This window comes from Manacus vitellinus, unplaced genomic scaffold, assembly GCF_001715985.3.
Source record: "Manacus vitellinus isolate BGI_N305 unplaced genomic scaffold, ASM171598v3 scaffold_25_pilon, whole genome shotgun sequence".
Taxonomy (NCBI): Eukaryota; Metazoa; Chordata; class Aves; order Passeriformes; family Pipridae; genus Manacus; species Manacus vitellinus.
The window spans coordinates 6,116,006-6,141,972 of NW_021939882.1; the positions used below are offsets into that span (position 1 = coordinate 6,116,006).

At 51.0% G+C, this 25,967-nt stretch overlaps 2 protein-coding genes across 2 annotated transcripts in view; one reads left to right on the plus strand and one right to left on the minus strand.

Moving 5' to 3' along the window:
* Positions 1-7,470, plus strand: part of TCERG1 (transcription elongation regulator 1) — a 29,716-nt gene extending 22,246 nt beyond the window's left edge. The window contains 6 exon segments of the mRNA XM_018073607.2: positions 2,863-3,027; positions 3,744-3,926; positions 4,390-4,569; positions 5,450-5,533; positions 5,790-5,890; positions 6,273-7,470. Coding sequence (XP_017929096.2) covers positions 2,863-3,027; positions 3,744-3,926; positions 4,390-4,569; positions 5,450-5,533; positions 5,790-5,890; positions 6,273-6,474 — 915 coding nt within the window. The 3' untranslated portion in view covers positions 6,475-7,470.
* A 1,980-nt stretch (positions 7,471-9,450) lies between these two features.
* Positions 9,451-25,967, minus strand: part of PPP2R2B (protein phosphatase 2 regulatory subunit Bbeta) — a 65,449-nt gene continuing 48,932 nt past the window's right edge. The window contains exons 4-10 of the mRNA XM_008927872.2: positions 24,702-24,867; positions 23,400-23,512; positions 16,808-16,985; positions 15,415-15,579; positions 12,060-12,229; positions 11,423-11,514; positions 9,451-10,900 (exon numbers count right to left, since the gene is read on the minus strand). Of these exons, the coding sequence (XP_008926120.1) occupies positions 10,621-10,900; positions 11,423-11,514; positions 12,060-12,229; positions 15,415-15,579; positions 16,808-16,985; positions 23,400-23,512; positions 24,702-24,867 (1,164 nt within the window). The 3' untranslated portion in view covers positions 9,451-10,620. The remainder of the gene's footprint in view (positions 10,901-11,422; positions 11,515-12,059; positions 12,230-15,414; positions 15,580-16,807; positions 16,986-23,399; positions 23,513-24,701; positions 24,868-25,967) is intronic.

The window sequence follows — 25,967 nt, forward strand, 5'->3', positions numbered from 1 at the left end:
GTTGTACCTGCAATGTGTTAACTGCCAAAAAAAAAAAAAAAAAAAGACTTCTAAATACACCTGAAATGTTTTCAGCCTTATTTTCCTTTGATTTTGAAAGTGCTTAAAACATAAAAGAAAATTTAAGGCATTTAACCTGAAGCTTTCTCAGTCTGTCGTAAAAGTCCAAATTCTTTATTTAGGGAGGATCAACTTTACAGAAATCTTTAACGTAAGGGTTTTAGATTATCTAATGTTTGATTTTTGCCTCATGGAGTTATGGCTTACAGGATGGGATGGTGCAGCCAGCTTTTCCAATGCCTACTTTTATTCCTGTACCTAATTTCAGTTGAGTAAATCTGATGCCAACGCTTCTTGGATGAGAGAGAGAGAAGGAATGTGGGGGGAGCTTGGGGATATCAGGAAAGGGTCTGTGGGCAGATAACAGTGACCAAGCTGATCCTGTGCTCTCCTGGGACACGGCCTTGTTCCGTGTCCCCAGGACGAACCATGGCAGTGGATGAGCTTGACATCCCACTTTACAGACTTACTGGAATGTTGAGCTGCAGATGCCCTGCAGCCCCGTGCTGGTGGTTGTGTCCCCTGTCACTCACCCCATGTCCAGAGCTCTGGGTGATACTCAACTTGGTCGAGCAAGTCCCTGTGTGCAGGCACATGGAACTCACCATCCAGAGCTGGGGTCTGAAAAGGTTATTCCTTGGTGACATGTTTTAGACTCAATTTTTTGAGACATTTTCACCTTCTTTTTTTAAAATAGAAATGAGGTGGCAACACCTGAGTGAAGTGTAAGCTGTGCTTTAGAGCACTGAGGCCTGAAGTGCCTGCCGTTGGTTATTCTGGGGGAGGGAATTGGCTGTGCCCTCCTGATCCCTGTCCAGTCGGGGCTGGAGAGGGAACAGCTGGTCCTGCTGGTGGCTGCACAACCAGGCAGGAGCTCCTGAGGGAATGAGGGGTGCCACTGGCAACCACACTGCTGGGCAGGAGCTCCTGGGAGACCGAGGGTTTGCTGCTGGCAGCTCCCATGGGAGCACCTCCCTGCAACCTGTGGTGGTGGCCTCAGGTGAGGGTTTGTGTGGCTGCTCGTGCCACAGTGTTCCCAGCAGTGTGGCAGGTGTGCAGTCCTCATCCTGTGGAATACATCCATGCACAGGTGATTTGTGCAGGAGCTTGGAGATACCCTTACCTTAGAGACTTCTGTGGTAACAGCTGGGAACTATTTGGTTTCTAACAAATATTTCAAATGCCATGGCTTAGAAAGCTTCATATTTCAATACTGCATGCATGTTTTAAGATGTTTTGAAACAACATTCTTAATTTTACGATGAATAAACAGTTTGCTTAGCATTTTGTTGAGCTCCTGCAAGATAAAGCAGTAGTGCTGTAGCTGTAGCACAACATCCCACTGGCACTAACAGGCTTTTCTCTGATCTCTGCTTTACTGTCTTAGTCTCCTTTGGGATAGTAAAGAAAGAGCCTATAGAGCCTTTTATATTTGTATGTTAATATTGCAAAGAACTAAAATTATTCGTGGGCAAAGCTGCAGACTATTGGTGCTGATCTTTCTTCCGTTTCTGCGTTCTGTAGCTAAACACATTTTAGGGGATGGGGATGTGCCAGGTCTCTGGCAAGCTGGAGCCTGCTCTGTCCATCTGCTCCCTTCCCTAAGGAACCTCAGTGTTCTGCAGCTAAACTGCTTCTGCTGGTTTCTGTTTTTTAAGGGATGAGGAGGGGAGATAAGGAGCAAATAACCTATGGTCAGTCCTCCCAGATTTGGGGTTTTTAATTCCTGTGCCATAAAACCAGCTTTAGTTTGCATCCCGGCAGGATGTGGGGTGCTATGGAATGCAGCAGGGTGTGGGGAGCTGTGGAGGCAGAACCCTTCTCCCTGCCTGCAGGGCCCTTGAGCATTCCCTGGCCCCTGGCGAGCAAGGTGATCCAGCCCCTTGCCTCTGCTTCAGAGAGGGGGAGGCTGAAGTGCCAAACCAGCCTGCCAGGGATACAGTGGTGACCAAGGACATAAGGTGCAGCAGGAACAGGGAGATCATCTGCCCCAGAAACCAAAATATCTAATAAAGGCACAGTAGTTGCCGTTACAATTGCTGGTTCTGGGACTGCAGATGAAAACATGTTTCTGGTTGTTTTGAAATAAAACCTGCCATGATTGATCCTCTGCCAGCCCTTGCTATGGCAGTTGTGGGCAGAGTGCTGACATGCCACTTCCAATTGACAAAGTAGATTAAAATGTTTCCTTAAACTTTTATATAGATGTGCATGTCCATCCTAAATATAATTTACTTAATTCTAGATTTTACTTAATTTTAATGTGGGTAATTCTTTATTGGTTAGATCCATCTTAAGACACTGCTCTTTGTCGGCAGATCCAAGCATTCATTCACCTCTGTTCATTGTACACCTGGAGGATGAATCCATAAATACCTGATTTCTCCAGAGCCCTGTTGCAAGCTCTATGGCTTCTGGAGTACTGATGTGCAAAATGCTATCATGCAGCATCAGTAACTTGTTAATTTGATATATATAAAAGCTCAAAACCAAGCTTAAATTGGAGGAAAATAATAAAAACTCTGTTGGTGGATTGTTCTTTAAAGAATAGAATTCATCTAAAGTGTAGCAGATCACCTTAATGTATCTGCTTTGGCAAAATTGTCCCAAGGGACAGTGAATTTGGGCTGCAGTTATGGCTGAATTCAGAGTTTTAGTAATTTCTCTAAATTGCAATGGTATGTAATGTTAATATGCTCCCTCTGATGGAGGTAAGTCGACTCCTTTTTTCATAAGAGCAAACTGTGGGATATCAAAGTGTCTTTCTCAAGCGTTGTCTTTCTGTTTCTATCTGTACAACAGATCAAAATGGACTTCTTTGAGCTGCTGGCAAACCACCACCTGGACAGTCAGTCTCGCTGGAGCAAAGTGAAGGACAAAGTGGAGACTGACCCGCGGTACAAGGCGGTGGACAGCTCCTCACAGAGGGAGGACCTGTTCAAGCAGTACATCGAGAAAATAGCCAAGGTCAGCAGGGAGCATGGGGAGCGTGGCTGGGGGTGTGCTGTGGGGAGACTGATCCTTGCTGAACAGAGATCAGTGCAGAGTTACTGTGCTGGTACCCCAGCATGGCAGCTTGGAACTTAGAAGTTCTGTCCCTGGTGGGGTGTGCGTGGGACCTGCGTGCACACACACACAATATCTGGGAGAATTTATCCCTCAGAGACTCCTGTGAAGCCATTGGTTGGAAAATTGGCTGTAAAACTTCAGAAACTACAGACACATCATTGATTACTTCCTCCTAGGATGGGCAGCGTTTCCCTTGCTGTGATTTTTCCCTATGAGCTGAGCTTCCTTCAGGGATCTGTGTTCATGCATAGTTCTTTCACTGCTGCTTCTTTCTTAGTCCAGTATTCCTACCTTTCTCTTCCAGGCAATTAATGGTTGAGTATGCAAAACTGGGCCAACAGCGATCACCCTGTCCCCCCTTATTCTGAGTTTGTTGCTGAACACAATGTGCTTCTGGGAATAGTTCTGTGACCAAGCTTGCCTCTCCCCTGTGTAAACCCTGTAATGCTACAACCCAGCTCTTGAAGCAAAATCTTGTAATCCATGGATCCCAAATCCCTTCAAAGTATTTTGTTCCAAGCTGCCTTCAGTTTGATAACCCTTTAGTTGGCTTGCCTGTCTAATGAAAGGTGTTGTGTTGTTTTTATTGAGAAAGCTTTGTTCCTGCATTTCAGAACTTAGATTCTGAGAAGGAGAAGGAGCTGGAGCGACAGGCGCGGATCGAGGCGAGCCTGCGGGAGCGAGAGCGGGAGGTGCAGAAAGCGCGCTCGGAGCAGACCAAGGAGATCGATCGGGAGCGGGAGCAGCACAAGCGGGAAGAGGCCATACAGAACTTCAAAGCGCTGCTCTCGGACATGGTGAGGCACGGACAGGCCCCTCGGCTGGTCAGGGCAGGCTTAGGTTGGTGCTCCCTGTGAAAGCCTTTTGGCATTTGGAGCTCATACAGAGATGGAATCTCATTGAGGTTTTTGGCAGAGCTCCCGTTGTCTCTGGAAATAATAATCTAGGATGCCTTTCCAAGCACTCAGGTGAACATAGGGTGTTACACACAGAGGAGAGAGTGCTGGAATCTTCTGGTTTTGAGAATGCTCAGCCGGGTCAGTGGGGCATCTCCATCTGCTTCGATGCAGAGGGATTCCTTCTGCCACTGCCTGTTCAGTGTTCGTGAGGCATCTGCTACAGTCTCCTCTTAAAAGCTGGGGGTTTATCTTTCATTTTAACCTTAGCTTCAAACAAGATAAATAATAAAAAAATAAGGATGTAAGAATTATCAATGGACTTTAGAAAAACTGGTCTAAAAGCAAATCATCTCTGGCTCAGGTGCGCTCTTCAGACGTGTCCTGGTCTGACACCAGGAGGACCCTGCGCAAAGATCACCGCTGGGAGTCGGGGTCCCTGCTCGAGAGAGAGGAGAAAGAGAAGCTCTTTAACGAACACATCGAGGCACTTACCAAAAAGAAGAGGGAACACTTCAGGCAACTTCTGGATGAAACTTCAGCGGTAAGAGCTGCTGATGTTCAAACTGAAAATCTTTGCAGCCCATCGGGGTTTCTCTTTTTGTGTTTTTCTGTCCCACAGTCTGATTGTGTTTACTTCCAGGGCCCCTTTGCTTCAACACTCTCTTTTCTCCTTCATAACAAAATCTGGTCATTATGTTTCCTTACCTGTTTCTCTGGAGTGCCATTTTGGACACACAGTTGATTTTCATAGAAGCTTTTAATCAGTGATCTTTTCATCTTTTTAGTTCTCAGCACTGAGTTATTTGATACTCTTCACTGTCTAGCTTCTGACTCTTTCAGATATCCAGAGTGTTTGCTTTAGTGACCATAGTATAGTCTTACCCAGTTCATCTGTTTTGATCTCCTACTTTATCTAGTGCTGCCAAACATGAACTTTTAGCCTGCTCATGCTGTGGAATCCATCCCTGATTTTGTGCATTTGGGGGTTTAGTGAGGCTTGCTTTCTTTTAGTTCTGTGCTAACTTCAGGCAGCTTTCACTTAACCTGGAAGTTTTTACCTCCTTTTTAGTGCATTAGTTAATTTAGTTTAGAGGCAGATTTTCTGAAGGTAACTTTTAACAACACATTCATATACATGAATATGTGCTAGAAAAAGACTTTGGGAAGTAAATGATATTTGGAGGACCTTGACCTGAAAAATGCCATCTCAAAATACAAAGGAAAAACCAGTATATACAATCTACTAGTTAAAAATACAAATGTAATAGTATGAATAAGCAAAACTCAACACTTAAATACAGCAGCAACTTTCTCAGTGGACTTGGGAGATACTTAAAGGCTTCAGTGGTAGCAGTGTTTGCATTCTGTATTCTTAGAATCTAATTTTCTTTTAATTTAACTATTTTTGTTTCTTTTGAAAGATAACTTTAACATCAACATGGAAGGAAGTGAAAAAAATCATTAAAGAAGATCCAAGGTGCATTAAATTCTCTTCGAGTGACAGGGTAAGTGGTTTGTGTTGTTCTTGCCAACTTCCAGTGTGGTGTAGGGTACAGAGAAGTGAGCTGGTGGCTGCTGCACTGGGCTGTGCTCTGTGTGAATGCAGATGTTAGAGATGTTACATACAATTTGTGAAAAATTAAAATGTAAAGATAAGGAAAAGTGTAATTAACGTGTAATTGTTGCTGGTGTTCAGTGTGTTCAGTTGCAGGAAGTACTGGAGCTGCATTCAGTGATTTGATTTTAACTTTTATCTTCCAGAAAAAGCAAAGGGAGTTTGAGGAATACATCCGAGACAAATACATCACTGCCAAAGCTGACTTCCGGACGCTGCTCAAAGAGACCAAATTCATCACCTACAGGTGGGGACTGTGATGCCAGCGCAGGACTTGGCTTTTTTTGTACTTTGCCATATAAAAAGCAGCAAACTGATGTCTAATTTGATAACTTAGTTGATAAACAAGTTGATGTCTAAGTTCCTTAAGTCTTTCATGGTGCTTAATTAATGCGGCACAAGTGTAGGCAACGAGCCTTTGTCTCCTGTGCCCAGAGCACTGCTACGTGCCTAGTCCCAACCTAATGGGACAACTTTCTAGCTCAGAAAAAGGCCAGGTCCCTGCACCCTTCCCTGCCTGGCCTGTCCCTGTGCTTCCTTATGGTGGGGCAGCCTTCCCTGAGCCCGAGCAGGGGGGATCCTGGTTTCTCGGACTATGCTCCAGTGATAATTCTCTCGCTTGCTTTCAGATCCAAAAAGCTGATCCAGGAGTCCGATCAGCACCTGAAGGACGTGGAGAAGATCCTGCAGAACGACAAGCGGTACCTGGTGCTGGACTGTGTGCCGGAGGAGCGGCGCAAGCTCATCGTGTCCTACGTGGATGACCTGGACCGGCGCGGGCCGCCCCCGCCGCCCACCGCCTCCGAGCCCACACGGAGAACCACGAAATAGTTACGGAATGCTCCTAATCCAAGGGTGTCTGTTAAATCCAAACGCTTGCATGAGCCATCTGTCAGGTTACACACATCCATTGCCGTGAATATATTCAAACATCTGAGGAGCAGAGGCAGGAGCAGCTTTTGTGAACATAAAATGGTCTCTGGGGAGGGAAACAACAACAAAGCCCCACGTTAAAGGTATTTATGAGTTAATTGGGGCATGACTGATAAATCCCAAGGTGTGGGGCTGTTTGGTGACTGCAGGTCTCGGGGCGGGGTGTGTGAGGTGTGGATGTCTGGTACCTGGGGCTTTCCTCTCAGCACTGTCATACGTGTGAGTCCCAGGCGTGATCACGTCGTGGTTTGAGCGTGTCCTACGTGTGTGCCACAAGCTGCCTCATGGTTCCTGCAGTCCCTGGCTGTGGAGGTGACATGCTCTGATAGCTTAAATTATTGATCACAGCCTGCCCTGGAAACACCGGTCCCAGTTCTCTGCTTCCACCCTTGGGAATGGAACTAAATCCGTTAAAGCCAGGGTTAGAGCTGAGCGGAGAATTGGGACTCAGAGACGAACCCAGGTTTGTTCACAGGCTGCTCTGTTCCTGCCCCCAGCCATCAATTAGCAGCAGTCAGGTTGCTCTGCCCAAGTGAAGATCTGTCTAATAACTTTTGCTCAAAGCTGGAAACACTTGGTGCATCCCAGAGGTGACCGAGCAGGCCAGGACGGTTGTATAAACACATTTTTATTTACGATAAAGTGATCTTTACATACTCTGGATTAGACTGTGGATTCCCTCTCTGGGCAATTCTTGTAAACTATACTCCTGTTTTGAATGTTAAACTTGTGTTTCTAAAGTTTAATTTTGAAAATGTTGGGATTGTTCAGTTTATGTATTTGAACTACAATAAACCAACCCTTTTTATATATGGATTGTACAGGCCTAATCCCGATTTCTGTTGAATTTTGCTGGACTTGTGAATTTATGAGTAAAGCAAACAACTGAAGTGATACCGCCTACATTCTTGGATGTGTTTGGCAGAACAGGGCCCGTGGCACTGAGCAGTGGGGGGTCAGTGTGTGGGCAAGGGAGGTGAGCAGAATGATACTCTCCTTTAGTGCTTTCATCTGTTGCTTGAATGTGAGCTGGCAGGGCTGGCAGAGCCAAAGTTTCCTTCTGCTGCTTCTGTGTTTGATGTGGGTCTCTTCCCCTGGCCGAGGGCTGGGGAAGGAGCCCCTTCTTCCCTGAGAAAGTGGTTGTTTTTTTTTTTTTTGTCAGCAGTTGGTGTTCATGGCCAGGGGTAGGACTTGCAGGCTGAACATCAAGAGAGAAGGGTTGTTGTTTCACAAAGACTGGGAGAGCCTGGAGGGATTTGTGCTGCTGATGGTGGAACATGGGAATGGGATTTCCTCTCACTTGGTGTGGCCCGGCAGGAAGCCGTGTGTTTCTTATGGCTGTTTTAGAATATGGTTAACTCATTAAATGAATGAGATGGCTATTAATTTTAATTGATCTGGTTTATGGAGACCAGATGTTCATTAACATTTATTTATCTGCTTATTCTGTGGATAAAGCAATCACACCCACAGGCTGGGCCCTGGGGCGGGGAATGCTGCTGCTGGAGGATGTGTGGGTGATGTGTGACACCACAGAGCTGGTCCCCCCTGGCAGCCCCTCAGGCAGGGTCCCCTGTGTCCCCAAAGGCAGGAACAGCCTGTGGGAACCTCATTCAGAGAGAAGGTTGGGTTTAAAGGATGCTGGCAAATTTCCCAGCACCATTCCTGTCACAGCCCAGCAGCTCCCCTGGCTGGCCCTGCCCTTGGGCTGCTGCTGTGGCCAAGCACTTAGAGCAGGGCAGAGGTGAAATCCAAGCAAGCTTGAGGAAGGGAAAGAAACTCTATTTTTGAAAAGCCAGACTCATTTCTGCCTTGTGGAGCAACCAGGCTCAGCAACCCAGGACATGCTGCAACCCACAGAGCAGAGCCAGGGCTGGATCTATGCTGCTTCAATTGATTAAGGTCCCATAGTTAATGTGGAGGTAAAAGAGTGTCTGAGGAACATGTCCCTGACAGCACAGTTTGTGCCCTGCAGCTGCTAATTAAAGGCTGCTGTTTAAATTCATCAGCAGGAACAGCCCAGAATTAGGACAGGGATTGTGGGGGGAACCAGCAGCTCCTTGCAGGGCTGCGTGTACCGAGGTTTCTGCTGTTGAGTGGGGGAGGTCCAGGTGCTCCCACTCCCCACGTTCCACAGGGCCCCACGTCCCACACCCTCAGAGGGACCCAGAGAATCCCTGGGGTCTCAGGGACCCCTCAGCCATCCCTCATCAGCACAGGACTGGCAGCCACCTTCAGACCAGGGGCCCTTGGACCCTGCAGAGCCACCGTCCCCCACGCGCGAGAGGCACAACAGGCAGCGACTCCACACAGACACGTTTGGGACAACTTTACTTCTGACACCGCAGCGCAGGCTTTCCTTACAGAACCAAAAAAGAGCGTTTTCTTAAAAAATGGTTCATTTACTCTTGCTATTTTATTTTATCATTTCATTTAAAAAAAAAAGTTACTCCTGAAAGCCATCCCTTGGAATAAATCCATAAGCCAGTGCACTTTGTTTTTGCCTTGGGATGGCTCCTCCGAAAGTGGTGTGCGGGGCCAGGACATCCCAGCAGCTCCTCACCCCGAGGGGTCCCTGCGGCTGCCCAGCTCCTGGTTTTCCAGGCAGTCCGTGCGCTCCATGGGTGTGCAGCAGTTCATCTCCCTGGTCGGGACACTCCAGGATCCTTGCAGAGAGGCTGTCCCGGAGGCACCTGGCCCTCGGTGAGCCGTGTCCCGGCCCCTCCAGGCGATGGGTGCTGGGGGTGCCCACTGCCCCCACAGGAGGGATGGCAGCAGGGTCACCCCTGCAGAGCCACTGCCAAAGTGACAGTGTTGGATTTTATATTGACTTCGTTTATTCATTTGCTTCTTGCTGCAGGAGCAGTTTTCTGATTTATGGAAAATCCAGTCGTCTTTTTTTTTTTTTAATTGAACAGTTGCTCAAGTAAAAGAGGGACCTGGCCAATCTGTAGAGTAGAAAGAGGCAGCCTCGCCATGCAGAGAGAAAGAGTTACTGGTTTTATTATTATTATCATTGTTATTATAATGTAGGACCGCAGACAGCCTCTCTCTGACACAGTCAGGGGCTAACAGCAATATACGGTTGGATTCTTCTTTAGAAGGTCATAAATTAGCAACTTATACTTTATCTTTTAAAAAAATTGAATAAATAAATAAATTAATTAAAAAAGAAAGAGAGAGAGAGAGAGAGAGAAAGAGAGAGAGAGAGAGAGAGTCAGTCACGACATGCAAGAGCTCACAACAGAATGAGGAAAATGACCAAAGCAAAGCCCAGAACTGCAGCAGAGCCCAGGGTCGGTTTGGTTTGCGATCAATGCAGGTCGGAAGCATCGTTTATAAAGGTATTTCATATACCAAAGAAGGCACCACAGTATCTACAAAGCCAAATCCTCAGGAGGGGTCTGGGGGTGAGGGGGCAGCCTGGCTGGAGCAGACAGATCTGAGGGTGCAGCACATCCCCCCCGCCTTAAGCTCGTCCATTGCAAAACTGAACTCTTCCATTTTACGTTTGGTTTTGCTGTCTCTGTTGTTAAAACACAAAATAATTGTAATAAAAGACAAATGTGGAAAATGGCAAAGGGAGGCGACGTTCCAATCTTCAACACAAGAGGTGGAATATTTCTGGGATCAAGTTTAAAACAATTGGAGAGGGATCACTGTCACCAGAGCTGCCCAGGGGTCACGGTGTGTTAGCCCCACACCCTCCTCCCCTGCCAACAGCCCCCCCTGCATCACCCCCTCGGCCATCAGTGGAGGGTCACTGCCACCCCACTGCTGCCTGGGGACATGGGATAGCCGGGCCTGACACTCCCAACCACGTCTCAGCTCTCCCTGTGTAAATCTGGTGTCTTGTGGGGTGCCCCCTGTGGCCCTGGGCCGGGGTGCCCCAGTGCTCCTCTGCACAACCGCGATCTGCAGAGCAGGAACTGAACAGAGAACAGGAAGGAAAGGAAAAAAAAAAAGAAAGAAAGAAAAGAAACAGTTGAAACCATGTGTTTACTGGTATCAGTACATGAGACTCCTAAAGAACACCTGGTCCTCCTAGTTAACCTTGTCCTGGAATATGTACAGGTTGTTCGTGGCTGCCACGGCGATGATGTTCTCGGAGGGGTGCCAAGCTGTGTGCAGGATCTTTTTGCTAAAGTCCAGACTGTCCACGCTGATCTCGTCTTTCCTGCGCTTGCCACCCACGCAGACCTTGCGGGGCTTGAGGATGGCGCGGGGTTTGCTGTTCTCCCGCGACGCCTCCAGCGTCACGTCACGCTTGGTGTTGCGGTCGAACATGCGGAAGAAGTTGTTGTAGGAGCCGGTCATGATGACACTGTGAGGGGGAAGGACAGATGATTTTCACACCTTTTCAGAGGCAAACTGCTGGTGACCAAGAGGCAGACTGAACATTCAGAGGCATAATGAGATCTGGTAAGAATTGGAATTTGGCTCAGGCCCAGTTGCGCCTCGTCAGCTCGCTCTGATGGCTCAGACAAAAAAAATCTGTCAGCCCTGCCAGGTCAGGCAGCCTCGAACACTTCCTGTCGCCTGGCTCAGTGTGAGTCACACTGGATACTCATCATCCCCAGATTTTGGCACTCTGGAGCTAAACTTATCACCATGCTTCTCCAGCTGTGGGAGACAGCTGATCCCATCCAGGAGAGAGTGGGACCCTCAGACAACCCCAGCAAGACTCACGTACAGCCTGCAGGTGCAGGTAGTCCCTCTTGCACCTCTCCAGACCCTGCACCCAGCCAAAGGCCAGGGAAGGGGCTGCCAGGGGCTGTGGAACCCCTCATCCCACCCCAAATTGAGCATCCCTGGGCCGGACGCAGCCCCACCACCACACACTCACCTGTCGGACCCGTTCCAGACGCACTCGAACTTGTCGAAGATGCAGTCGTTCTCGTAGAGTGAGCAGAGCTTGCTCCGCAGGTAGTCATGGACCTGCCAGCAGGAGGGATGGGATGAGCTCCCCACATTGACCAGCACAGCACAGTGACTGGCAGACCCAGCCCTGAGATCACTGGGAGCTGATAGACCCAGCCCAGCTCCACACTCGCCACAGCCAAGCTGGCAGCGTTGGCACTGCCTGGCACCCTGTGCCCTGCCACAGCCACCCTCCTCCTTTAGAAACCTCCAGCCACACTCCACATATGGCTTGGACAGCTCTGGGCAGTGGGACGTCCCCTGGCAGAGGGCGGCAGGACAGGGCTATTGCTCTGCACAAGGCCTCCCACCTGGCTGTCCCAGCCACCAGCACCTGAACTTCCCCTCCTTACCCACCCACAGCCTGGGGATGTGCTGACAGCTCAGCCAGCCACTCAAGCCCATATTTAACAACTCTTCATTTGCTTTCCACCATCTAAAGGCACAAAGCTCCCACCCAGCAGGTGTGTACCTGCCACTCCGAACGTCAGCCCAGGCCATGGCTCAGGAAGGAGCTCAGTTGGTGTCCAACCGCTGCAGGTGCCCGGCCGTGCCACACTCACCTGGTAGGTCTCGATGGGCCGGTTCTCCATGTTCAAGTCCCACACCTTGACAGTGAGGTAGTCCCGGGTCATGATGTACCTCCCACTGTGGCTGAATTTGACATCGGAGATTGAGGAGATGATCTCAGAAAAAAATGAGCGGTTACTCGGGTCTTCAGGCTCTTCAAAAACTGTGGAAGAGGAAAGGACAAGCCCCGGCATCAGCCGAGGCAGAAGCTCCCTGATCCCAGGCCAGGGACCTGCCACCCTGTCCCAGCACCGTGGGAAGCTCCTGGGATGGAAGCAGGTATCCCTGGAACTACACTGCCATATGCAGGAAGGATCAGTGGAGACTGATCCTACGGACAGCCCAGGAACCTGGACCCCTGTCACGGCACCTCTGCTCTCCAGGAATTGGCAGGCAGCATAACTGACATCAATGTAAATATTTTATAGCCACTGCAACCTACAGATTTGATCTGATCAGTCTTTGAATAAATCCCAGGTTGAAGGAGACCAATAAAGTTCCAAATTAAATATATTTACGGATTTGAAAGTGACATCAGTGCCCTGACCAGGGTCCGACAAAGGCAATGCCAGGGGTGCCAACACACACACACAGAGGTGATGTCAGGACAGGGGTCTCAACACACAGGTGGTGCTGCCCAGTCCCCAGGTGGGTCTGTGAACCAAAGCTGGCAGCCAGGCAGGGCAGGGGCTTGGGGCAGCTATTTTTGCTTCGAGCTGAAGGCTTTTGTGTGGCTTTGCTCCTGCTGCAGAAGCAGATCTGGGCTGCTGAGCTCATGGAAAGGATTTCTGAGCACTAATTCTCTCTTACACAACAAACCTATTTTCTCTGGCACCAAGCGGGCGCTGCCCTGCCCACTTCGGCTCCCTCTGCCAGCCCTCCCTCCTTCCCAGCCCCCTCTCTGTGGCGACCTGATTGAACCCTGAGATGGCTCCGAAGGGCTGCACGGCCCGTGGAGTGATCCTGCTCCTCGGGGGACCGACAGCCTCTCCATCCCGTGCCTGGGAAGCAGCAGCAGCAGTGCCAAGTCTGGCTGGGGCTCCCCCAAAGGCAGCAATGCCAGTCCACCGACAGGGACGGGAGGAGGGATTGTGGCAGGGACACTCATGCAATGCTGGAGAGTGAAGGTGCAGCTGTGAGTTGCCTGATCACAGCAGCTTCTTATTTCTACCCGAAGCTGAAGCTGCTTTCAGTTAAGAACAGCCGTTCAGCAGCGCTGCAGCAGCGCAGTCAGCAGGGCAAGGATGAGGCAGAGCAGGTCCCGAGGGAAGGGGGCTGTGCCTGGAGCCTGCGGTTCAGGAGCTTGGCAGGTACAATCACAGGTGGCTCCTTAAAAACAAGTGGAAAGCCCGATGCCTTTTGCTAAAGGGAAATAACTGTAGAACCCCCAGCGGGGCTTTTCCTCACTTTCCCACATCTTTTCCAAAAAGGATTGCTTTTGCTGGAATTACCAGCTGCTCCTGGGATCCCAGTCTCCCCTCTGGCTTCCCCTGGTGCTTCAGATAATGCACAGGATTCCCATGTGCCTGCTGAGCCAGGGCAGGTATCCCCTCACAGGGCCACTGCTCCTCTGAGTGCTACAGCACATGGCTCTTCACAGAGTGTCCCCACAGAGCAGACATTCCTATCAGCTCCTCACATCCTCACAGAGTGTTCGTTCCTATCTAAGCTGCTGTTCCCTCAGGCCAGCTCCACACCAGGGTAACACAGATGTCAGAGAGGAGCTTCAAATAATGTGGGCAAACAAACCTTAATAAGAGAAGCACCAAGTCAGAGCTGCCCCAAGCAGTGACTGCACCATCTACATAAACCTGACAGGATGTGCAGAGCAGTTTTATTAAATATTGACAGTTATTAAATGTCTCCATTGGAGGATTCGCTCTGAAAGCCAATGTTGCTTTTCATTTTGAACTTTGATGAACTGTCTCAATTTCGACTCCCACATCTGCTGAACCACAATTGACTGCAGCTGATGCTTCGGAGGGATGGAGGGGAATCAATCAGGAGATGTCATGGGAGAGGTCACACCAAGTGGGATGCACCACCGCCAGTGTGTTGCTGAGGGCTGGTGGGACCAGGCAGTGCCCAAACAAAGGGAAATGCTGGGGGCTTCTGCTGCTGAAGTGTCAGGAAAATGAATTTTGTTTGCTCCTTAATTGTATTATGATTTTCAGCTGGGAACCGTTGCTGTCAGACTGTGAGCCATGGCTGGGAAACACAGGGACAGACCAGGTGTGTTTTCCTCAGCATTTGGGAATACTGCCATTCAGTATTTCCCAAACTACCACCAGCAATGTGAGCTTTCCTCTGTCTGCTTTACTCTGGGTTAAAAACAGGTATTGGACTGCAACTGTGGCTCAGGATCCCAGAAGCAGCAGCTGGGGTGTAATTCCCTACCACACCAGGAGACCTAAACCCAAACACAGCCAGGGGCTTGCTGGAGGCAGGTTGTTAGTGGGGGGCTGCAGTCAGCTGCACCTAGTTTGTGCATCTTGTCCTTGCAATGTGATCACACTCTGAATACTGAAAGTCTCCTTAACTTCCCATGGGATACTGACCACTTTCTGAAGCAAACTCACACAAGAAGAGGAGACACAGGGGTTTGGCTGCCCAGGGACATAGCACAGCGGCCCAGGGCTCTGCCACACCTCGTTATCTCTAAGGCAGGTACCAAACCCCTTCAGTCTGTCCCACCTCTGTGTCTGATTTTCCACACTGTGCCCAGCACAGGACTGCCTTCCAGGAGCTGCCAGGGCACAATGAGCAGCAGCAGGTATTTGCGAGCCCACCCATGAATGCCATGGTGTTCGTGCCTATGTTCCACTGAGCAGTTGCTGACAAGGAGAATATTCCCCATAAGCACCACCTGACATGTGCAGGCTGAGCCAGGACCGGCTGTGCTGGACACAGCAGCTCACCCATCCCCACAAGTCCCACTTACTCCGAACTTCAAGGGGGCTTTTCTGCCCCTCCTGACCCCTGTGGCATCAACCACAGCTGACAACAGGACCCGGGGCTGTTCAGACAAACAGCCTGAAGGAATACAGTGATCCCTGTCTCTGGCATTGACAGCTCAGTAGTTGCTGTGCACTGACATTCCCACGACCCTTTGAACCCAAACCATCACCATGGTGGTTTTAACCTGCTCCCCAAAAGGTGTGGAGCCAGGACACAGGGGAAGCTGCTCCTCCTGGGGACAGGCAGGATGTGTGAGGGTGGGTGGCCATGGGGACCAGAGCCTGGCACAGCAGGGGGAGAGGAGACAAGGTGGTAGGGCAGACCCAAGCCCAGGTGGTTCTCCACACTCCCTCTTTTGTGCTCCTTTAACCCAAGGGGCCCCGCACTCACACTTGGCGTGGCGGTCGCAGAGGGCGGCGGTGCGCATGTCACACAGCCGGATGGTGCCTTTGCTGCTGCTGTACACGAAGGTGTTGCAGTGGTGCGGGTGGAACTCGGCGGCCGTGATCACCTCCGTCAGCTCCTCCATGTTGGCGGGCTTGATGTCCACGATGTCTGGCAGGGCGAGTCAAGGAGCCCACACAGCCCAGATCAAACCCCACTCCTCCCAGGGGGTCTCCTCCCACCCCTGCTCCTGCTGATGTCCCTGGGCACAGGGGCTCCCCCTCGCCCCAGGCAAACGGGGTGTTCCCGGGTGGCAGCACCATCCTGGGGCAAAACTGCAGCATAGAGAGGGCCCAGCTCCCACCAGTGCAGGGGAAAGCCAACATCCAACACATTTTCTCTTCAGCTGGGAACCCCAGCTCTGGTACCACAGCCAGGAGACCCTCTGCGGGGCACAAAACCTAATTTGTCCATCCGCCCCAGGCCAGAATAAACATCTTTTATTGCAGCGTGGCGGCTCAAAACCCAGGGCATAACAGCCAACAGAAAACCCCCTCTAAGTCCCTGGGGCCATCTGAACTCCCTGAGGATTGACCCAGATTTAGTTCTTCTCCATCTTTGAAAAAAAGCAGGCACTGCAGCCCTACTTTCCCACACCCACTCTGAGCTCCCACAGCCACACGCCTGTGACTGCTGAAATCCTCTCCAGCTGCCTAAACTGTGCCCCAGGGATTTCTCGGCAGGAAACACCATATAAATATCACTGATGATTAGTGCCCCGTGTTATTATTTCCGATGCAGCTGTTACAAGGGTGACTGGTACGACCTCATTTGTACGGCGGTGACTGGCAGCCTGTCACCTGCTGCAGGGTATAACGGGGACCGCACCATTAGTGTCTCCATCTTCCCCAAGGCATCTGTCTCCTCCACCACCTGCAGATCCCCCTCCCTCCACCCACCCCACCAGACCCTGCAGGTAAATTCAGAAACGTGTCACCCTCACGGCAGGTGACAGCAGCAGCAGTGGTGATGCCAGCTGAGCCCCGTGCCGTGGAGGGAGCGGCTTGGTGTGATGGCTGGATGTGTTCGCGGGACACAACCCAGCCTCCCGCCGGCAGCAGAGGCAGAGATGAGAGGGCAGTGCCTTGGCAATGACACCTGGGACTGGGGACCTCGGGCACTCTACCATCAGGTGCACAGCAGGCAGCACTATTTCATACTCCTGAGCCCAGGCCAGCCTTGCCAGAGGGTGAAGCTCCTGTACTGAGGCACTGAGACTGGGTGCGGAGCCAAGCAAGCCATTGCACTGCCTGGTCACTAACCCCCACAGGCACGGGCACAGCCCTGGCCCTCATCAGAATCCAGGGCTGTCCTCAGGGCTATGTGCACCAAAGGATACTAAAACTTTGATTTGTGATTTCAAAATTCCACAGGTTTATCCTCAGGTCATCCGCTGACATGTAGGTCTCGTAGTCGCTGTTGACGGAGATGGAGTTGATGTGGTAGGTGTGTGCGTTGGCAAACACCCTCCGGGGAGTGGCCTCCACCATCAGGTCCATGGGCCGGAGCACGGGGACCTGCAGGATGGGGAGCAGAGCATCAGCACCAAGGGACAGGGTCTGGTCATCCCCCCCAACTCATGCCAGCACCTGGCGTGGGGGGACACCCCCACAGCGTCCCACAGAGTTCTGGCTGCCAGCGCTCCATCCTACCTGCCTAACAGACTCTCTCTAGGAAAACCTAATGCCTTCTCAAACAAAACCAAAAGCCTTCTAATTTTGAGAGAGGCTCCAGGATGCTTAGACCACAGTGAAGCAGCAAGAGCCCAGTAAACCAGGCTCTGATCTTGCTGCAGCAAGTGCTCCAGCTTTGAAACAAAAAAACAACCAAAAAACTTCTGCCTCGTTTTGTCACTGATAGCTGGGACCTGATATTCCTGTAGCATTTCTAACAGAAATGCATTTCTTGAGAGAGCCAGGTCAGCACAAGTTTTCCTTTAACCTTTCTGCATTTGCCTCACAGCAAACTGACGGAAGTAGGAGATGAAAAGGGACAGAGCGAGGGACACATAGGCAAGGGCAGAGGGAAGGACCAGGGACAGAGCTGCCTTTAGATGAATCAGCATAACCCAGAGGGGATGGGGAGATGCAGTAGGGACCATGTGTGTGAGGAGTGGGGTCAGTAATAACTTCGGACACAACGCTTTGAAGGAAACTTAATACACCAGGAATGTGTCAGTCCGTGCTCCTGCTCGCCAGTGAGCTGTTCCCTCCAGCTACTTCATTACTTTTATTATCTGTGTGCTGCCTGAAGAGATTTCCCATGGCTGCAGAGGTGGGGATGGGAGTGACAGCCAGCTCGAGTGACACGAGAGCACTGGCGCTGCCAGCTCAGAGCCTGAGCCTAATGTGACGAGCCTGCCTGCTAATTCCACCTGACACAGCCAATGATGCATCGTTTGCGCTGACGGACTCTGCTCAGCCAGCTGGAGACGGGGGACAGCGGCTCCAGGACCACAGGGACCGGCTGTCAGCCTGACCGTCGGGAACACGATGGTTGTGCAAAGAGAAAGGGTTCAGTAGCTTCACCGAGCCTGGCTGGACATGAAAACAAGCACAGAGAAGGCTTGTCAGGGGATTCTGCTCAGCGAGATGGCTCTGTGAGACCCGGTACAGCTCGTGGTCAGACCTGGGCTGGTCCCCATCCCCAATCCAGGTAATCCTGGGCTGATCCCAGCATCACAGGCGCTTGCAGCTCCCAGTGCCCCAGCACAATTCCCTACTTGTTCCTACATGGCAGCCACTCAACCACGGTGGTACAACAAACTCCTCAGCCAAGAACATTCTCCACGTTACTTCAGAGCCAAATCCTGGGGAGACTTCTTTTATGCCTGGGACTTGGCCCATTCCCAGACAAAACCCCACGAGAGCAACAAACCTGGTCATGCATGACTGGTTTGTTAAGGCAGGGATTTTTATCTGCTACTGTGGGAAGAATCTGCACTGAAATATGGAAACCAGCACACCCACATGCTGCAAGCTTTTGCTTAAGGGTATCAGCAATCAGGATTTAACCCTGAAAGGACTTTGAGGCAGGAGCAGCCAGGAATGTACCAGGAGCACATATTGGTTTGAAAAGCTCATCCCCCAACAGTGGGATCCTGCAGCGCAGGGAACCCTGGCTTGGGATGGCTGAAGGGAGCAGCTGCCCAGCCCTCAGCTGCAGTGGAGAGGGAACATCAACAAATGGGGCAATGTGACAGCAACTGGAACTGGGTCTTATGCTTTTTTGAAGCAGGCACAGGCTGAGTCAGCGTCTGCCCAACCAACCTGACTCTATCAGCAGTGCCATGGCAATCCTCAACAGCAGAGGCCTCCTCACACATCCCTGCTCCAGCTCCGGAGCCCACCTCAGGGCAGGCTCTGGTGTCACACACACCCATTATTAAAGGGTAATTCAGTGTAACAAAGCGCATCAAGTACACAGAAAGACTGTCAAATAAAATAAAGCACTAATAAATTCAATTACTTTCTCTTTTCAGGAAGGGGGGAATTCCAGTCATTTTTCATTTAAAACAAAATATGTCTTAATTTTTCTTCCTGCCTTTAGCAGGCACCCCCTGCAGAAGAGATGTCCCACTCACTCCAGGCACACATGACACTTGATCCCTCTCCCTGTGTCTGGTGAAGGCTTCCCCGAGCTTATGAGACACTAACCTGCCCTTGAGCTGTAAAACTCATTTACTCTGTGGCTGGGGTGGAGGGAGCTGGCCTTCCCACCACTGCTACTGTGCATCCTCCTGCCACCTCCAGCCCTGAGCGAAGGACCACAGTGCCGGGGATGTGGTGTCAGTAATTGCCCCTGTCCCCATCAGGCTTCCCCTTTCATTGTCTGTCGTGTCGGCTGTCACCAGATGCTCCCTGCGGAAAAGCTCCGCGTGGCCGAGCTCTCCGTGTCATCCACAGTGCTGTGATGGACGTGGCCTGCAGAGCCACAGAGATTCGGTGCTTCTCAGGAACGCCTCATCCTCTGCCCAGAGGTGCCACGTGGCAGCAGCGTTAGCAAAGCACAGGTCAGTATATGGGGGAAAGGATCAAGGGCTCAGCTCCTGGGACAAACAGTCGCAAACCTCCCAAAGCCCACAGCCAACGTGTGCCGGGTTTGAGCTGCCCTGCACTGGGGGTCAGGTGGGGACATGGACCTCCCACACAGCCCCACAGAGGGAAGGGACCCAACAACCCACATGCAAAGGGAAAGCAATGCTGTGAATCCTCATGGGACGCACCAGAGGCCAGGAATTCACAAAGGGTGTGAATATGACATGACTGACTGCAGTGGGACCACCTACCCATTTCTGTGCAATGGAGAGGGGGGGTTGCTTCTGGTTACCTCCATGGAAACCCTCTGTGCCCAATGGACTACTGCAGGACCAGCTGCAGGCAGCTCCCCCTGTGACCCTGACAGGCACAGCCATGCTCAGCTGGGCCAGCCGTGCTGTGAGCCAGTGGGGAGAGCTTTCCTCGCTCCTGCATTTACAGCAGGACACACATCCCTCTCCAGTGAGAGCTGAGGGTGGTGGTGCCAAGCCAGCACAGTAGTGGTGCCGGATCAGGACAGTGGTGGTGCCAGATCAGCACAGTGGTGATGCCAGGCCAGCCCAGTGGGTAACTGTGCAACCTCACTCCCCCCAGCCCACCCCACTGCTCTGCACCAGCACGGCTGGCACCCAGCTTGCTGCACAGCCTCCCACAGGATTTGGACAAGGGGGATTAGTCAAACTGAAGCCTGGATTGACCCCAGCCTTGGGTCTGCGAGAAGGAAACTATAATCCAGTCCCTGGCAAATCGGGAGCAGAGCGAGCGCTCAGGGATAAATCCAGTGAGTTTTCCACCCACCCCAGCAGCTGAGCTCCTCCAGCAGCTGAGCTCCCCCAGGCACACTCCCCATTCATTTCCTACCTACACAAGGCACATTCTGTGGCTGCCCAATGTCACCTCCAGATTAATATTTTGCAGACGAAACGAGCATCAAACACTATTTTCATGGTAGACTGACAATTTCATGCTCCTCAGGATTTTGTCACATAAGACCTGCCCTGTGATATGCGGAAGGGACCTTCCTGTGGGAGGACAAAGCTGCTGCCTCACTGCTCATCCACACAGCTGATGGAGCTGCTGGTTCCACCTCTTGTCCCCAGACATGACCCTCACTGCCCAGCACTGCACTCACACTGCTCCTTCTGTTGCCTGTCCCTGATCCTGTTCTCAGACATGGGCATGGACTTGTTGCCCACTAAAGACCCACCTGAGTCTGCAGAGATCTCAGAGAACAAACAGAACATTTTTCTTATCTGAAGTTAAACCCCTGAACTCCTCATGCTACTCCCATCAGAACAGCATTCCCCTTAAAGAGGTGATGGTTTGAAAAGATGGGTTTTAACTTACTTCTCCCACTGAAAAATAGCCAGTGTCAGTAAAATCCCACCAGGCAGTTCACAGTTTCCCTGTTTTTCCAAGGAGGAGTGTGCAGAAACACAGCCATGTTCCCAAACCCCATTCACAGTGATTCAAACCCATGTGATAACCCTGCCTGGCACGTTGCTGTTACAGCACGTCTGGACACAGATACCAGCAGGGTCATTGCTGTGGAAAAGAGAGGAAAAATATCTGAAAGGTCAATGACTCTGAGCCAGTGCCCCCCCAGCAGCCTCCCAATGTGTGGTGGTGAGCCCAGAGTGGACAGAGCAGTCAGGATGCCCCAAAGGGCAGCCGAGCATGTGGATGTCACACCCTGAGGGGCTGGACCTCAAAGGGCAGCCAAGTGTGTGGATGCCACACCCTGAGCTGCTCTGAGGCACTGGAAGCAACTAATTAAAACGGGAAAACCCTTTTTGTTTTTTTTTTTCTTAGTTTCCATGGCACTGCTTTGCTGACGAACATTTGAAATTGATTAGTTCTGCCATGTGCATTGTACAGCCAAAAAAAGCCAAATGGCCCACACTGCCTTGCCACTTAAATGCTCTGTGGAATGTACACAAGGAAAAGAGACAAATCTCTTTGCTGGGGCAGAAAGGCAACAGCTACAAACATGAAGAATTAGGCACACAACAGCCCTGCCCATCACACCTTCCCAGCAGTGGCACAGCCCACGCCAAACACCGGCAGCACCCGGTGCCCGCCGGCTCCGTGGGACAGAGCACCCAGGGTGTCACCACAGACTGACTGCTCTGTGAGGGACCAAAGCAAACACATCCTCTCTTTGAAAAGGTTTAAACCCTGAATATTACTTGTGTCAATTATCTCTTGCACACATCCCATGGCACAGGTACAGCGAGCGGCGCTCAGGAGCACATCGAGGCTGTTACACGAGGCTGAAGGGCTGCAGTTATTAGACCTGGGGCGATTCAAATCAGCAGAGCTCCTCTCCTGACAGCAAACACCACACTTCACACCCTAAGCAGAGTTAAATATTCCTTTTGCACTATGTGGGTTAGAAATTCCTCAGAGGATGATGCTCATCAAGCACATTTAAACCATTAAGCCAAATGGGTGAGAAATGACTGCAGCAAGGTGGGTTTAAAACCCTTTTTTGCTTGTTTGTGGTTGAAAATTAAACGGTGGATGGATGTGGCTTTACTCCAAAGCACGAGCATCACAGGACAATTACACGTCAGAGATACACCAAGCTGCAGCAAAACGGTTACAGCTATGTAAATATCTGTCTAAGTAAAATCATCAAAACATTAGATCAAAAGGAGCTGGCAGAAGACTCCTCAATCCTCTGTCCTCAGGGACCGCAGGCACTACACAGCAGATACCAATAACCATAACACCGAGCACTTACAGCGTGTTTTACCTCCCAGTGCCGTGGTGAAGCAGGAGCTGCGCTCCTGTGGGGCCACTCACCAGGAGCAGGAATGGCAGTGCCTGATCCCAGTGACTGGCAGACACCAAACAGCAACTCCTCCAGCCACACAGCACTGAGTTGCTACCAGGAGTGAAAAGGGCTGAGAGTAAAACAAAAGCTGAAACTTTCAAGGCAGAGAGTGGACTCCAGCAGTGTCCAGCTCTCTGATATTTCAGTTTGCCTTTCCACAGGGGAAAAAGAAATCCTAGGACCTTCTCAGTGTGTTTAACCAGAGAAGGAAGCACTACCTGGGGTAACACCTTTAACACTTCTGCTTTTCCAAACCCTGCTTCGTGCCCCACTGAGCTGTTGGAGCCCCAGCTCCAACAGCTGGATGCCAAGCAAACCTCTCCAACAGGCTGTCAGGTAATGGCATGTTAGGCTGGAAATGCTGCCTGAACAGCAGATACACATCTACATGAAACAAATGGTCTCTTGCTCTGTAAAGGAAAAGGCTGCCAGACACCAGGAGCAACCCCATACAGAGACAAGAATTAACCACCTGCCCAGGGTTCTCAATGGCATCATCCACAATGGAACTGGGAGCCACAGAGTGAGGTCAGGGCAATCACAGTAACAATTTTGTACTATAAAACCCACAAGTGCTCACAATGCAAATTCTGATAGGATGATAATAAATTACCAGATGGTCTGGTCTGCTTACTGTCATGACCAGGAGGAAAACTCATGTAGAGGAAGTACTTGTGCTCCCACAGCAGCACCAGCTGCACATGTGAATGCTCCAGGATAGGTAGGCTCATGTCCTGCCTCCTCACCAGGATGGACACGGCCTGTGGGGTGGCACAGCAGCAGTGTGGCACTGGGGTACCTGACACGGGACAGAACGTGGCACTGGTGGCACACCTGCCCAGAGCTTGCACAGCCCCACAGCAGCTCTCTCCTCCGTTCCCATGCCTATTCACCATCCAAAGCACTGGCCTCCAAACAAGGATGCCCTCTGACATCAACTGACCAGGGCAGGATGGCACTGCAGGTACCAGGGCACACAGGGGACACCAACAGCAATTTTCATCCAAGCCCCTGCAGTAAAAGGCTCCTCGACAGCCACGGTTCCCCACACTCACCCGTAGCATGGTGATCATGGAGGGGTCTCGGAGACGGCCATCCTCATCCTTGAGGTTGTATCCCTCCGGTCTCTTGTCCCGCTCGCTGACCTTCCATAGCTTCACAGTCTTATCTGGGGGAGGAGAGAGGAGAGTGTCACCTGAGCCACACACTGATGGACACACCAAGACCATGCTGGTTGGAAAAATCTGCTGTCCCCCAATGCCACATGCTGGAAGGGGTGACAGATGTACCTGTCCCCACAGAAAGCTGCTCACGTGCAGCTCTGCAGAGGAGCAAAGACACATGGGGCATTCTGGACACACCTCAAAGGACATGACAGGGTTTCTGTAGCTCACTCAGAGTTGTCCTGACTTTCCCCACCCAGAACTGTGCACAGACCAGTACTCACCAGGGACCAAAGTCAGCTCCAACCTCCCCCACAGTTCCCTGTCCCCTCCTGGTGTCCCCTCCCGGCATCCCATTCCCTGTGCCACAGAGCCCCTGGGGAAGGAACCCCAGGAACACGTGGGGTTATTCTGAATAATGGTGTTTTCTTTGCTCCCTCCTGGCAGGGACTCCATCCATAGTTTATCATCACTTCCACCAGGTTTCATACACAATCCCATCATCCATCTTCATTTTCTCCCTTACACGGCAACTCCAATGGAGCACCATTAATTTTGTTTTTATTAACCTGCTCTACTTTGGGGGGTTCGATATAAAATGTTAGTGTAACAGTAAGAACAAAAAGAAACAGCATAACACGGGAGTATTTCCAAAAGAATCATTCTGATAACCTGCCTGCGTATGGAACACCATCCCACATGGAAGAGTAATATCCCTGTTAATCAAAAAACTATTTAAAAACTCAATTAACAGAACATTATGCTGTATAATTAATCTTAATTGCATTTCAATGATTCTCCCCTCAAATGAGTTTAGTAAGTCTTTGAATTTTATTACAATGATCAATAGAGTCAATTCTACAACACAAAGTAAGTTGGTTATGGAAGATGATTAGACCCCTCCTTTTCCCCTGAAGTAATTAAGTCACATCCATCTTAAGGTCCCATTCATCCCAAGTAATATTCCTGGATCCTCATGATATTTATCAGAACATAACATGGAACTGCTGAGCTGAACGGAACTGCAAATTGAAACAAATCAGCTGCAGTTTGTCTTAAAAAAAGAAAAAAAAACCCACAAGAGTTCCCAGGATCCAAAGAATAAAAACCAAAAGTTGTCAGCGAGGAAGAAGTCTCCCTCCCTCCACCTCCCGTTCTCTCTGAGCCCAGGCACCCACGGCCGTGGGCACTCACCGTTGGTGGAGAGCAGGAAATAGGCCGCGTTCTGCTGCGGCAGCCATCGGATCTTATTGATCTTCTCCTCGATCTCCAGGCTCTTCAGGTAATCGAACTCCGGCTCGTGGCTCTGGAAGGTGCTGTAGACATTGTACTCTCCCCTGCGGTGGGGCTGGTTCTTGCTCTGCAGAGGGAGAGGCAGGAGCTGAAGGCGCTGGCAGCGGGCTCGGGGCTCTCCAGGGTTTGTGAAGCAACGCAAGAGCAGGGCTGGACACCCCGGGATGGCCTCTCCTGGCACCAGGGCTCCTGGTGTGCTCAGTGGGAACAGAGTGGGAACGGAGAGGGGACAGAGGAGAATCGGAGAAGGAACAGAGTTGGAATGGAGAGGGAATGGAGCAGGAACAGAGCGAGAACAGAGTGGGAATGGTGGGGGAACAGAATGAGAACACAGCGGGAATGGAGAAGAAATGTAGAGGGAATGGAGTGGAAACACAGAGGGAATGGAGAGGGAGTGTAGCATGAACAGATCCCACCGCACTGACCATTCCCAGTGAATGGGTGGGACTGAGCTCCAGCTCCTGCTGGGTGCTGGACTCGCCACAGAGGAGCCACTGGCAGCAGCCACTGGTATGGGATGGGCAGTGCCTGCCCAGTGGGTCCATGGTTACAGAGTAAGGATAACACAGCAAGAAGCAGGAGTGGTCCCTGTGGGAACTGACACTGTGCCCCAGTTCAGTGCTTGGAAGACACCGTGTATCTGCAAATGCCACAAATGAACCAACGGCACCGGGCTCCAAACAGGGCTGAGGTAATTAAATAAAACCACCGTGGAGATGAACCTCCCACACACGAATGGAGCATTTGGGGGGGTGAAGCCCCACATGTCCCCTGGAGCAGGAGCTGAGCGGATACACCCGGAGTGATGCTGGAGGCTTAAAGTTCAAGAAAAGCAGCAGAGTAATGAAATGAGAGGGAAAGGAGAAATGAAATAGTGATGGAAAGGCTGATGACTGTCTACACATGCAACTTTTAACCACTGGGTTCTCTCCAGCCTGAAGAGAAATAATTTTGAGGCTTTAACTTTGAGAAAAATTTAAAACTGTGACATGTCTCATGGCCAGGTCTGACTCATCCCTTTCAGTGTGGGGGAGGACAGGTCCCACCAGCTCAGCCCGGGCCAGAGCAGCAAACCAGGATGGCTTCGGAAATGGTGGGGACCCTCCCTGGTGGGGGGAGCCAGCACAGCTCCTCCAGCCAGGCTGGCAGGGGACCCACCAGCGCTGG